The sequence below is a fragment of the Pan troglodytes genome, chromosome 5 (assembly GCF_028858775.2).
Source record: "Pan troglodytes isolate AG18354 chromosome 5, NHGRI_mPanTro3-v2.0_pri, whole genome shotgun sequence".
In the NCBI taxonomy this organism is placed as follows: Eukaryota; Metazoa; Chordata; class Mammalia; order Primates; family Hominidae; genus Pan; species Pan troglodytes.
Window position 1 is genome coordinate 82,227,274 of NC_072403.2, and position 13,619 is coordinate 82,240,892.

Here is a 13,619-nt window from a genome sequence, read left to right on the forward strand (position 1 = left end):
TAAAGGCATTCCAGTCTCACCGAGGTAATAAAACAAGTCAGAGAGAAGCTAGGGGAAAAAGCAAAGCCAATTCTTCTCTATCGGACAAACATTTTATCTACTCTGAAAGCAAATTGGAAACACTACTTATTTTTCTAGTTGATTTACAGAGGACCCAGAGCAACCTATACTGCTAGTGCCATTCTGCTAACCAGTGCAAAAGAAGGCTTGCACTCAGTCTGAAGCTGTGAAATGGAAGGTTAATCTCTGCAGTGCCTGACTCTTGCAAGTGCTGTTCACCCACAATCTATCACTTGGTCTGTCACTGCACCTCTTGCAATGGGTCAGAAAATCAAAGAAAGCTACATCGAAGTAAACCGTTCAGATGAAAATGGGTTCCAATTACTCTTAACATCCAATGTTTACTCTTGGCACATTTTCCTTCTTGATGTTCTGCCATAAAGAGTCGGAAGCACCTCCCAATTATTTTAACTTTACAATCATTTCATATTCATTCACTTGTTCACTAAATAAATTTGCAAACAGTAAGCACATGTAGAGGAACAAACAAGGTATATGATACATGGCTCCTTCCCACAGTGAGTTTACAATTACGCACCTTCACATAACATCACTATGTCAACGTTTTTGAAATGTTTACTTAATATCAATATGAAGCATTTTATATGAGACATTTTTTATGAAGCCCAGCTCTTTAATGTTAAAAGTTAAATTTTGTTGGCTGAATTATAATTTAATGATCCTAACATAAATACACATGGTAATAATTTTAGGCTATTCACTTTTATTTCATGCAGGGAGCCTAATACAAAAGCCATCAGACTCCAGTCCTGGCTGAGAGTCTGTAAAATGAGGACGACACTCTCTTACTTGACAATCTGGAAGTTGGGAAGAAAAGTTTAGCTGAAAAATTTAGGAAAAAATTAAAATCACTCTGCAAAAATTATTATTATTCCTGGTTCACATCAATATTATAAACTGGAATGAAATTCATCTGCCATGTTTTGGTTTGCAAGTGGAAATGTACAGTTAGGGTAATTTGCTTTCCCAAGTAACATCTTCTATTAAATCAGCAAACGTCTATCGAAGTGCACTGTGGTACTCACAACAGGTCCTACACGGCCAAGCTCTCCAGGGAGTCCTGCTGTCCCAGGAGGACCCTGAAGTCAACAAATCAAAGCAAATGGTCATTTATGAATATTTTTACAATCTATCATACATGATATCAAATATGATAAATAATAGAATTACATTTCTGTATTAGCTTTGGTTTCCAATGACACAATAACTCATTTGACCAAACTTTAATTACTTAAGATACAGCAGAAATTTCCTAAATTAATAAATATTTTGTTTAGCAGAATAAGGGTGTTATCCTTAGTAGCCACCTAAGATCTTGCAGGTAGAACACTGTAAACACCACTGAGTAGACCGTTAGTAGGAGAATAAGGTGGGGATTTGAGAAATAGGACATTTTTATAGACTGCATAAAAATAAATGATGAAGTGATACTTACAGGGGGTCCAGGAATACCACGGCCCTAAAAGAGTACAATAAAAATGTTTATAGCTTGAGGTTTATACTTAGTATAAATATGAATGTAGACATAACTCAGTTAAAATAAACCATAAACTCTATTACTAAAAATGATGCTCATTCTAAAGAAAGCACTGAATAAAGAAAAGCAAACATGGCTCTGCTTCTACAGGAAGCAGAAGCTTATTTCAGCTCCTCTAACATTCCTTTGATGTCTATGCTAACTGGGATTTTTCCAAACTTTTTTTTTAAGGAAATCAAAGTAAAGAAGCCTTCCATGCTTGCCCTCAGGAGAACTTACCATAACTCACAAAGAGGTGCATCACAACTGGAGAGTTTACAGATTTTATTCATTTGTAGCATTTTATAGGAAACCTACATTAAAAGCATTCTAGTTTTACAATCTATAATAAATTATGTTTAGAAGTTCCCCAAACAAACATTCAGCACAGAGAGGCAGGGACAAAAAAGGGTCAGAAACACACCTCCCTTTCGAAAGGTTGGGCTATATTTTCAGACACTGAATCCAGTAGATATTGAAAATAAAATGGTGTCACTCCTGAAGTAACCTACAATGGGACGCTAATTTAATATGTTATATTTGATTTTTAAGATAGTCATTCTATTTTCTTCTTTACATTTATATCTCGTTAGCAACACCAAACTTTACATAATCAAGGATTGAACCACATCTTATTCATCTTCCTAGCCCCAACTCCTAGCACAGGGCCTAGCATATAACAAAACCTAATAATATGCTCGTTGAAATTAAAACTGAATATCAGCTGCCTAGATCTCTATTCTCTCTCTTTAATTTCCAAGTTCAATTTTTTCCCCTTGGGATTTCTCATTATTCTTTTCTCTCCTACATTGGTTAGAATGGTTTTTATTCACAGCTGTCTGTGATATGATATTCATGATAGCTTTTCACTCCAGACTGGCTTTTCTAAAATATGCATATAGCAAGCATCCCATGGAATCAATGCACTGATAATGATATTATTATTTCTAATTAGTTGGACAGGAAAAACAAGCAAGAACTTCACATGGACAGTATGTTTTAATAATCAGTGGGATTTTAAAAGGCATTCCTGGAAAAAGGACTCCAGTTTGAACACTTTAATACATAGGTCAATTCAGGAAATAAGGGTTGTGTTTGAAAACACCAAAGTAATCAATAAGTTATTTCATTGTCAGAAACCTAGATGTTCAACAAATTTCACTAAACAAAAAGGCATCTCTATAAATTGTTGAGATTAAGAGTTGAGTTGAAAAATATGGGAGAAAGGCCAGCAAGCTCTTCACTTCTGAAAATAGGCTTATAATAGAAAAGTTGACATGCTGAAATATGGCAAAGAAAATAGCACAAATAGGAAAAAAGAAGAAAAAATACAGATTAATGACAAGAGTAAAAGTGGAACAAAGAGCAAAATAGATAGGAAAAGCAGCCTAAGAACCTGGTCCTCATATATACAAATAACACACACCTGCCACATTGTGCAAATGCAGAAAAAGACTAGCCAAGGAATCAGGCAAGTGATAATATTTGATTAGTCGATATTTCATTAGAGATAAAACCAGTTGTGAAGAATGTGGTGTGATACCATGGTCTAAACATTGAATACTTAGATTTGCTGTTGTTATGCAAGAAGTGTTTTCCATCATGGCAGGTAAAGAGGGAATTGTCTACTGGGAAATACCACCTGCAAATAGAATATATATTTTCTACTGTACATTCAAACTTCTCTAAAATTTTTCCACTCATAGTAGGAATGCTTACCATACCAGATGTCATCAACTTATTTGTCATGTATATTATGCAGAAAACTGCACATGTACCCTAAAACTTAAAGTATAATAATAAATAAATAAATAAATAAATAAAAAGATTTCACAATGGCAGAATTTTACCTAAAGATAGGAAATTTTCAATTCTGTAGCTTTACATTTACTTACTGGAAATCCACGCGATCCAGGCACACCAGGTTCTCCCTAAAAATAAAAATATTTTCATTGTACTGACCTTTCATATCATGAATATGTAAATGTGAAAACTGCATAAATATTGAAAGCATTAAAACACCCCATTATGGTGGTTTTTTTTTAATTTCCAACTTTTATTTTAAGTTCAGGGGTACATGTGCAGGATGTGCAGGTTTGTTACATAGGTAAACATGTTCCATGGTAGTTTGCTGCACAGATCATCTCATCACCCAGCTATTAAGCCTGGCATCCATTAGCTATTCTTCCTGATGCTCTCCCTCCTCCCACCCCCTATTTTCTGACAGACCCCTGTGTGTGTTGTTCCCCTTCATGTGTCCATGTGTTCTTTTTATTCAGCTCCCACTTATAAGTGAGAACATGCAGTATTTGGTTTTCTGTTCCTGCGTTAGTTTGCTGAAAATAATGGCTTCCAGCTCCATCCACGTCCCTGCAAAGGACATGATCTTGTTCCTTTTTATGGCTGCATAGTATTCCACATCATGGTGTTTTTAAACACAATTTTAGTTGAACGAGTGCATTTTAGATGCTTCATAACTTAATGTTAGTTGGCTTGCAAACACTACAATAAAATTATACTTCAGCATTTTCGTACTAGCAATTAATGCCAGATGGCTAACTTACTTTTTGTCCCTTTGGCCCAACGGAGCCAGGGGATCCATCAGGTCCTGTTAATCCCTAACAGAGCAAGACAATGATGTTAGAACTATCATAACATCCTTAGGCAAACCACTAAGTAGAAAACTTTCATTTTATTTATTAATCATCTACAGGATGGTTACATAAGTATGATGCAAATATTTATAAAGACATACCTTACTATAGTCTTACTCAAAAGTAAAGATTAACATAAGATCTGCCTGTTGTGGTTATTTCTTCTTGATAAGTTGTATCATACTCCTAACTTCCTGCTAACTGCATTGTTTATCACAGAGTTCAATAATTCAGTGTTTTTTGTCTCTGCTTTGGAAAAAAAATGCAACATAGCAATTACAATGTTGTAATAGCTAAGACTGGTGGGTCTTGGTTCTGCCATTTACTCAGGTTTATTTACCTCCTTTACTTCATTTATGAAACAAAAATACTATGTATCTCTCTACAGGACAATAATCTCTTTCTACATGACAACAATGTCTTGAAAGTCAATAAAATGTTTCCTCAATAAGAATTAAACACAAACAATCTCATTATTGCCTTATAGCCACTAACAGCCCCCTAGCCATCTTCTAGCAATGACAATTGCTTATCAAAGAATATTAATTCTTAAAGTAGAAACATTTGAAAGCATGCATGTTTCTACATTATTTTTCTTAGTAAAAATAGCTATGATTAAGTATATATGTTCATGTATGCCACTCGGTATGTAAAATTTAAGCCTATTATTATAAACCACATTTATAATTATCATATTTAATACTAAAGCAGTTATTAAATACATATTCTAAACGTTCTCATTTTCCCTACTACTACTTACTTTATCATCATCCTCAATATAAAACATGTATTAAATAATGATAATATCACATATATACAAGAATTTCCATATTTGGTAAAGATACATTTCTATTTTTAATTTTTTTCTTTGCTCTTTGACACTTTCAGATGCTGTCATTTACAATGTAATCTTGAAATTATACCTTCCTAAAGATAAATATGATATATATGTGTGTGCATATACATACATGCCTATATAAGTATCTTATAAACCCTTTCTATTATCAAGATTTTGAAGAAGACCCAAACAATATTAATTGACAGAGGGATCTCTTGAAAAATATGAAAGCCCTACTTAAAAATGGATCACCAAAATTCACATTTAGTCTGTCATGGTCTGAATAAACATCCATAAAATTCCTTCACATAATTCATATAGAAAACTAGTTCAGTAGCCACCATTTTTACATTTCTCTACCTTAATTAATTTTCCTAACAATGTCACAGAGTGAATCAAATAGAAAAAAGTGAGTTGAAAATGTTAATTACTGGAAATTTACCAAAGAAGAAAAATATTAAACACACACAAAAGAACTTTTGACAGACTGCCTTTGATTTTCAATAGCCCTAGTCTAATTACAACACCGTAATTTGGGAACAAACCTCAACATGATTAGTTGCTAAGCACCTATGGTAATGAAATGTTTGCTTTGGCATTTCACAAACAAACTATACATCCAGGAGCACTCTCTGGATGCACATATGGCATGTAAATTTTATAAACCTCTGGGCATATTTAACTAACTGATCCTCTAATTCTCACTTAATGCATAAACCCTCCCAGACCAATTCTGTTCAATTTTCATACACACAGTCAACTAACACTCTTCAACCTGTGACTGGAATAACTGACAAGATTGGAGGACAGTAACTATAAAGCAGAACCAAGTAAATAGTTGGATAACCTGGAAGCTGTTTTTGGGTTACTTCATATTAAAAATATCCTCCATAAGACATGCTAAATTATGTCAATCACTGGAAAGTTCTTTGAATTAAGTTGAAAATGGATTCTGGTGTCAGATGTTACAGTAACACCTGTTATGAAATAACTATGCAGAAAACCGTAAGCTCCATGAGGACAAGAGTCACATGTCCATTACAGTCCTAACATGTTGCCCTGGCATCTCACCACTCAAGATGTGATTACTGCATACAATAAGTTTAAGGAAGCCTTCCAGTTGGCAGGATATTACACTTGTTCCTCCACAACATCTTTATATTCAGCTCAAATCCTGATCCTACTACTTAGCAGCTGTGGAATCATGGGCAAGGTCCCTAACTGCACAGTGTTCTAGATGCTGTTCCTCATTGAGAAAAGGTCCTACAAACAAACAAACCAAATCTAGGTATTAACCACAGCACTGTATTTCTTATCCTCATCACATTTCTTCAATGCCTGAATATTTGCACCTACACTGATCTTTTAGAATAATTTCTTAATAACTCACAATTCTAGTTATAAAGCATCTGCCACAGATAATAGTTGTATACATTCAGAAAATACAAAGCACCTAACCTCTGCCTGTAAAAATTATCACAGTTTAGCTATAATTCTTATACTTTATTCTAATTCCTCTTCTGCTTATCTCATATGGGTGTTATAAGAAAGAATAAAATACTGTTTTTAAAGGTCTCTCTGAGCATGTCACAACAAATAGTACATATAAAAATATCTCTATTAATATAATTGCTGAGAACAGCACAGTTGTCCTAAGGTTAGGACCAAGTTCTGTCTTATCTAATTTTACATGTCCATAAGCCAAAAAAAAATCAACTTAACCTGAAAAAAGTGCAGATTTGAGTTGAAATATACAGACCACACACATAATACATACATAATTTTCAAAATCCAGTTTGCAATAAGACCTCCTAATTCTTATTTCAAAGAAATAAAAGAAGAAAACATTACCAGTAGCAGAAAAAAGTGCCTTCATATGAATATTCATACAGACAAACTTCTATACATTATAACATTGAAGCTGACTGTGTTCTGAACTTCATGTTACTCTTTGGCAGAGAAAACCAGTCCTCAATGGAGATTTCCTTCCAGTATTCTGACAGCTCAGCTGGTAGGACTCAAGGCTTACTTCTACAAGCATGACTGCTATGACTCATTTACATTTTCTGCCAAAAATCCATTCAATGAACACTGAACAGGGTTCCTTTCTGATTCTTTCAACCATCATCCAATTAACCATTTTTTAACATTATCAAAAAATAAGCCTTGTAATGACCCAAAGAGCAGAAGACGAAATGATTCGAGGTTTAAGGTCCTACCAGCACACTCAGGTTCATCTACCAAGAAAGGACTGTTGAAGCTCTCCTACTTACTTAGCTCCCCTATGGCCAAGGACAAACAAACAGCAAATTCTGACCCAGTTACTGCATTTCATTATTCTCAAAGATATCCATTCTCAATTTAGAATAAAAGATTTTTTTAATGTCAAATCAGTCAAAGAGTGGAATAAGAAAACTTTACAGTTCCAGATGCCTCATGTGGCTTAAATTCAAAAGTCAGGGAATATAAAACAAACCAATATTTATAAGTAATTATAAAATATCTATTACAAATGGCTGTTATTATCCATATCATTCTTCTTGATCGGTGACTTAGGTACTAAAAATTCACTATCACTTTTTCTCTCTGTTCTCGCTATTCTCTCTCATCTATTAAGATCGTCACTTGTATTCGCATGAGGCAGAATTGCCTGGGGAGTCTAAAAATCAAGAAATCTGGACTATTTTGTTATCTTAGCTACTAAATAGCTCTCTGGGGAAACCACTTGTCTTCATAATTATTGTTTCCTTATTTATGGAAAGTAATATTAGACTAATCTACTTTCCAGGTTATTGTTGGTTAAAAGAAATGTTTGTGGCAGTGCTTGAGGAAAAAGTTCTGTGTAAATGCAAATAGTATAGTTAATTTTTCCCCAAGATCTAGAAAATGCCTAAAATACTGGCAGATACAGGGATTTCCTTTTTTCTCCCCTTTCCTCTCTTTCTCTTTTGCTTTCCTCTCCTGTCTCAGCAGACTAAATGTGCTCATCATTTTTTCCTTGAGGTCAAAGTTCAATAATTTAAGGCAGCTTATTCTTTTATGTCTTTTAATATTTGAAATCTGGTTTATGCTGCACTGTGGGTCTGCAAATATAGACAAAGAAAAATTTACTTGAAATTGCTTTCTATGTTGTACTTCTAAAAATTTCAAAGCACTTTCATTTGTTTATCCAAAATTTCTGTTAGAGTGGGGAAATTACTTTATAAGCAAAACCAAGGATTGTCTTTATGACACCATGGTATAAGGTAAAGAGAAGAATTTGTTGAGTAAGCTACAAAAGCACTATTAAATTGGGGGACAGATAAGTCTAGCTTTCTGTCTGACATTATATTGCCGTTTAATTAATAGCAAGACAAGGATTCAGATGACCCATTTACGCTTCAATTACCAAAATAAATTTTTGAAATACAAAATAAATATTTTATTTACCAAAATAATTTTTTAAATTTAGTCAGAAATTTTCTTTTCATCCAAAACTAAAGGCTGATTGAAATTTCAAAGGAATATAGAAATAAATTCAAGCTACATGAGGCTACCAGTTTGTTCAGTAGCCTTGCATTTGTCAGACTCTTTTTATTATGGTATGACAATTTCGAGTAATTATAGATGTTCCAAAGAGTTTGATTGCCAACAAGTTATATTATTTCAGTTCATATTACATTAATACAAACGCTTGTTTGAGATTCAGTTTTTACTATCTAAATATTAGTCCTTAGGTGCCTCCTGTACTGCTAATTTGCATACACAGAAAGTTCAAACTAGGGGCTTTGAAATGTAAACCAAGATCTATTTCCTAAAATACTATGGGTGAAACCCCATCTCTACTAAAAATACAAAACTTAGCAGGGCATGGTGGAGGGCACCTGTAATCCCAGCTACTCGGGAAGCTGGAGGCTGAGGCAGGAGAATCGCTTGAACCCGGGAGGCAGAGGTTGCAGTGAGCCGAGATCGTGCCATTGCACTCCAGCCTGGGCAACAAGAGCGAAACTTCGTCTCAAAAAAAAAAAAAAAAAAAAAAAAAAAACACACACACACACACACACACACACATACAAAAACGCTAAATAGTATAGACACAGTATAAACAAACACATTCATTATGGGAATCCTGACAAAGAAAGCACACCTTAATAACAGTAAAAATCCAGTTATTTATTTTTCTTTCAAAATGAAGGGTATGTCTTAAACTGTAGTCAAAAATTCTTGGAAATCATAATTATAGGTTTTTGAGTGCTTTCTTTCATTTAGAAAAGTCTTTAGTTTTTGGAAAACACATAAAGTGGTAACTTGAAGAGTAACTTGAGTGATGCACCATGGTATGCTAAGAACAGACGCCATTTCTTACTTCACTTCATATTCCAGGGACAAAGTCAAGGACTGGTCTGTAGTGGGTCCTTATTACATATTGTTAGAATGCATGGAAAGAGGAGAAGCTGAGAATCCTGAAGTCATTTTACTCTGAAGAAGTATTATTTAGTGTTAGGTTTACCATATAAGTCAGCATTTGATGGAGATGTGGGTAAACTGGAGAAAGCCTGCTGGTTCTCAATCTTCATACAGTCCTAGCCAGCTCATTTCTGCCAGTAATGCCAGCCAGAAAAACTCCATGGAAAGACGAAAATCTAGTTTTGAATTTCTAAATTCCCCGCACATCCCCACTCACTTCAAGTGCATCTTTCTTTTTCACATTCCTTGGGATTTAGGAGTGCTCTGGCCCTTTGCCTACCTGCAGGATCTTTTTCTAAATTAATGCAGGGAGTGCCGGTGAAAGAGCAAGGGCGAAGGCTAGCTTCCAGGAGCCTGCCAGTGGGCTCACAGCAGGTAAGCCGAAGCCAGTACAATCTACTGCCATCCGTACCCCCTCTGGCCCCAGTGGGGCTGAGAGTTCACAGCGTGCACTGTGAGGTCACGGTTAGAGACAGGAAGCCAGTACCCGCTGCTGTTTTCTAGGAGGAGGAAATGCCAACGCCTCCTAGAGAGAGGTATCCTCACCTTCACAAGTCCTTTTGCAAAAGCTGCCAGTTCCACGATCAATCAGGCGCTGGCAGGAGGCCAAGTTTAGAGCCACAGCGCGTTCTCTCTCTCTCTCTTTCTCTCTCTCCCTCCCCCCCCCAAAACACACACTTACGCGTACCCACCACACACCCCAGGCTGGGCGCCCTCCCAGCACTCGCCTACTCACATCAGCGCCAGGTGTGCCAGGCTTGCCTGGAGCTCCTGGCTTTCCCGGTTCACCTGCAGGACCCTGAGCAGGGGGAGAAGGGTGCGGGGGCAGGAGAGAAAAAGGTGCAAAGTTGAGACCCTTCAGAAACAGGGGGCTGCAAAACACGTCTAAAGGAAGGAAGTGGAGCGCCATATGCTCCAATCAACTTACCGGGGGGCCCGGGGGGCCCTTAGGACCTCGGTCACCCTGGAGGAGTAGGAGAAAAAGAGAGAGCAGTCTATGAGCGGGATAGGCTGAGGACCCCACTGGGACAATCCCAGGAGAGCTCACTTCACAGATGGGGATGGTGTAAGGGTCAAACGTGGAGGTTCATGACCAACAGGGACAACAGAGACACCTCTCCCTCCAAAAATCCCCGGGTTCCTAGGATCCTACCCCCAACTCTCGCCCATGTCTGATCCTGCCTTTAAGTGGGGTGGCAGGAAGGGGAGACCCTGGTCCTCTCTAAAAAAAAAAAAAAACCCCACAGGAGCCCCGGGAAAAGAATAGGAAAGGGCAGGACTGGGGAACAGAGGTGGCCTGGAGATAGAAACTTACGTCGATGCCATCGATGCCTGGAACTCCAGGGGGGCCCGGAGGCCCGGGAGGACCCTGCTCACCCGGGGGACCTCTCTGGCAAAAATAGCAGACATAGGTTAGTGGAGCACATCGGGCAACAGGGAGCAACTGAGCGCGGTGCCCTGAAGCCCCCGCCTCCGTGGGGTAAAAGTTACCTTCCAGAGGAGGCCGGGTTTTGCAACCCAACGCAAAAATGTCTCAGACCTCCAAGCAAGCGCAGCTTTGGTCTCCGCCATATTCTAATGAGCTAAACTGTGGGGCTAGAGCAGGATTGACGCCCCCAAGGTTGGGGGAGGCTTCACTGGTTCTCACCTCTGCAGAGTGCATTAAACCCAGGAGGAGTTGTGGAAAAGGAAGGGTCTAACGCCTTTGTATCCTCAAAAGGATTCAAAAATGAAAATGGGGCTCATTCGATACCTCGATTTATCAGTCATTGCAGGTCAGTGTTTTGGCCAGAATGGAACAGCCAAGAACAGAGACTCCACACCAGGATCTTTGTCCAGTAGAATGGGGAGGTGGGGCGTACACTTGAGGAAAAGATTTGGGAGGAGTAGGGCAGGGCAGCCTTGAGACCAGTGCCTGGCCTCATTTCAGTTTTACCTGCAGTGACACTCCCTCAGTCCCTTGAATTAGGTCTTTGCATCTCACTTCAAAATTACACCAAATTTCAGACTGACCCTGGGGCGTGACCCCTTTTATCGCTTGCAAACAGCTGCGTTTTGATGGTGCTAGAGGGAATGCTGGCGTCTGAAATAGTATAAACGTGTTGCTTAGGGAATGTGGGGCTGTTTTTACCCTTCTGAATTAAAAAAAGAAAAAGAAGAGACTCTTTCATCAAGGAAAACTTTGTTTTTCTAAACTCCAACGACCAAACAGGTTACAATGGGGTCTTTGTAAGTGAAACCTCAAACCTCAGCTGGGCTTATGCGCCCCCGCCGGGTCCTCCCTCGCGCAGGAGGCGGGAGGCGCTGGAGCCTTTGGGAAACTGCTGAAATGCTGATGGGAGCCAGGGCCGCCAAGTTCCGTCCCGGAGCCGCCAGCACCGCTAGCTGGACTCGGGGTTAGTGCAGCTACCGCGGGCTGGAGGAGCGGGAGAGGGACCGTGCCTGGATTCCCGCCTTTTCCAGCAAGGCCTGCTGTTGACAGTGACCAGGAGGTGGGGCGGGGGAGGGGGTGAGGTGCGGGAAGTAAGAAGCAATAACAGGCTAAGAATTAAACCTCGGTCTCGAGTCACCTATTACCTTCAGCGCCAGAGCCTGCAGTAGGGAGGACCCAGATTGGGGAGGAGCCCCCCTTCCTAGACCAAGGGGTCATCTAGGGCTCTGGACTTTGATAGGACTCGCGGCAGGTGCTCGAGGCTGGAGGAAGCGCGGCTCTGAGAGCCCTGGGGATGCTCCGCGCCTTTCTCACAGCTCCCTCGACCGCTGCGCCCCCACCTGTCCTCGTGTGCGCTTGAAAAATGCAAACACTCCCTGCCCCCAACTTACCTCGTCGGTGGTCTGGCTGGGCTGGAGAAGAAAAGATGGGGAGAAAGTGAGAAAAGCACCCCTCAAACTCGATCGCAACTTACTTGAGCCGCGCACAAGCAGAGCCCCAACAGCAGCAGCCCCAGGGCCCCGCGGTCCCGCGCAGTCCAGGCCATGCCCGCCGCCCGCCGCTAATCCCTTGGCCCGGCTCTGCAGCCTGCTTCCCCTCTAGGCTTCCAGACCCGCCACTAGCATAGGTGGCACTTCGTCCCTGCAGAAAAAGCACCCCCGGGAGTAGCGGTTGCCAAAGCGTCCAGGCCCGGGAGGCGCGCGCTCCCCCTGTTTATGAATGGCCCCGGAGAGGGTCCTGGGATTGGAGGAGAGCTAGGGGGCAGGGGAGGACGGATAGAATGACAACAGTCGCCCTTAACCCCTTCCCTGCCGCCGCACAGGCGAGGCCTGAGCACGCAGCTCTGCCTCCATCCCATCCACCCCAGTGCAGCTTCTGGCTGTCCTCGGAGACTTCCCGGGTGGCCTGTGCCAGTGCTGGCCAGTAGAACTCAAGTGTTCTTGGACATGTTTGAGAGTAAGGGAGGAGGGTCCATAAGCTACCAAAGGGACAACCACACACCCGCAGGTGGTTTCTACCTGCCAGGCTGCAGGTGGTTTCTACCCGCCAGGTCGAAAGTATGAAGTGTACTTCCCTAATATTTCTCTAGTCAGTACAGCAAAGCACAGGCTCTCTTAGCGAAAGAGAGTGGGGAGGAGGGGTGCTGGGGAGGTGGCAAGATGGGAAAGTGGTGAGGTGGAGAGGGTTGAGCTGGGTAGAAGTGGCCTTTGCAGGTAGTCAGGGACTCACCGTTATTCTGGCTGGCAGCTCATGGCAAGTTTCTCTCCTGGGCCGCAGGGGGTCACAATGGATCAGCATCCATTGAAGTTCAAACTGGAGAAAGGTAGTAGACAGTCAGGTAAGGTTTTTTGCACGACTGAAGCTGGTCATTCAAGAGAGAGATGAGTTGCGTCTAATTGTTAAATAATTGGAAATCAACTTGAACTGCTTGAGCACACTGGACCAGCACTCTTGCTTTTCCTTGAATACAAGTTTTCTAATGGAAATGGGTTGGAAGCTTTCACAAGTTTCTCTGATTATTAGGTATAGTTGTCTTTAGCTTTGAATTATTTCAGCATACCCCTAGCCTGGAAACAGACCACCAGCACTGACTTTCTATTTCTGTTCTGATGACAATCTCAAGATGTAGAACCTACTAAAATGAGGTTCAGA

The 13,619-nt window shown here is 40.2% G+C and overlaps 1 protein-coding gene across 4 annotated transcripts in view; it reads right to left on the reverse strand.

Annotated features, from left to right (window-relative positions):
* COL9A1 (collagen type IX alpha 1 chain) overlaps nt 1–13,619 on the reverse strand; it is an 86,606-nt gene that overhangs the window by 54,067 nt on the left and 18,920 nt on the right. For 2 of the 4 annotated variants that reach the window (XM_063813158.1, XM_063813159.1), the window contains exons 1-8: nt 12,442–12,610; nt 10,851–10,925; nt 10,464–10,499; nt 10,272–10,334; nt 4,162–4,215; nt 3,493–3,528; nt 1,517–1,540; nt 1,107–1,160 (exon numbers count right to left, since the gene is read on the reverse strand). In XM_063813158.1, the coding sequence (XP_063669228.1) occupies nt 1,107–1,160; nt 1,517–1,540; nt 3,493–3,528; nt 4,162–4,215; nt 10,272–10,334; nt 10,464–10,499; nt 10,851–10,925; nt 12,442–12,513 (414 nt within the window). In that variant the 5' untranslated portion in view covers nt 12,514–12,610. Of the gene's footprint in view, nt 1–1,106; nt 1,161–1,516; nt 1,541–3,492; nt 3,529–4,161; nt 4,216–10,271; nt 10,335–10,463; nt 10,500–10,850; nt 10,926–12,358; nt 12,380–12,441; nt 12,659–13,196; nt 13,281–13,619 lie in introns of those variants that run through there. The other 2 variants (XM_054686006.2, XM_063813157.1) reach the window with 2 other exon arrangements.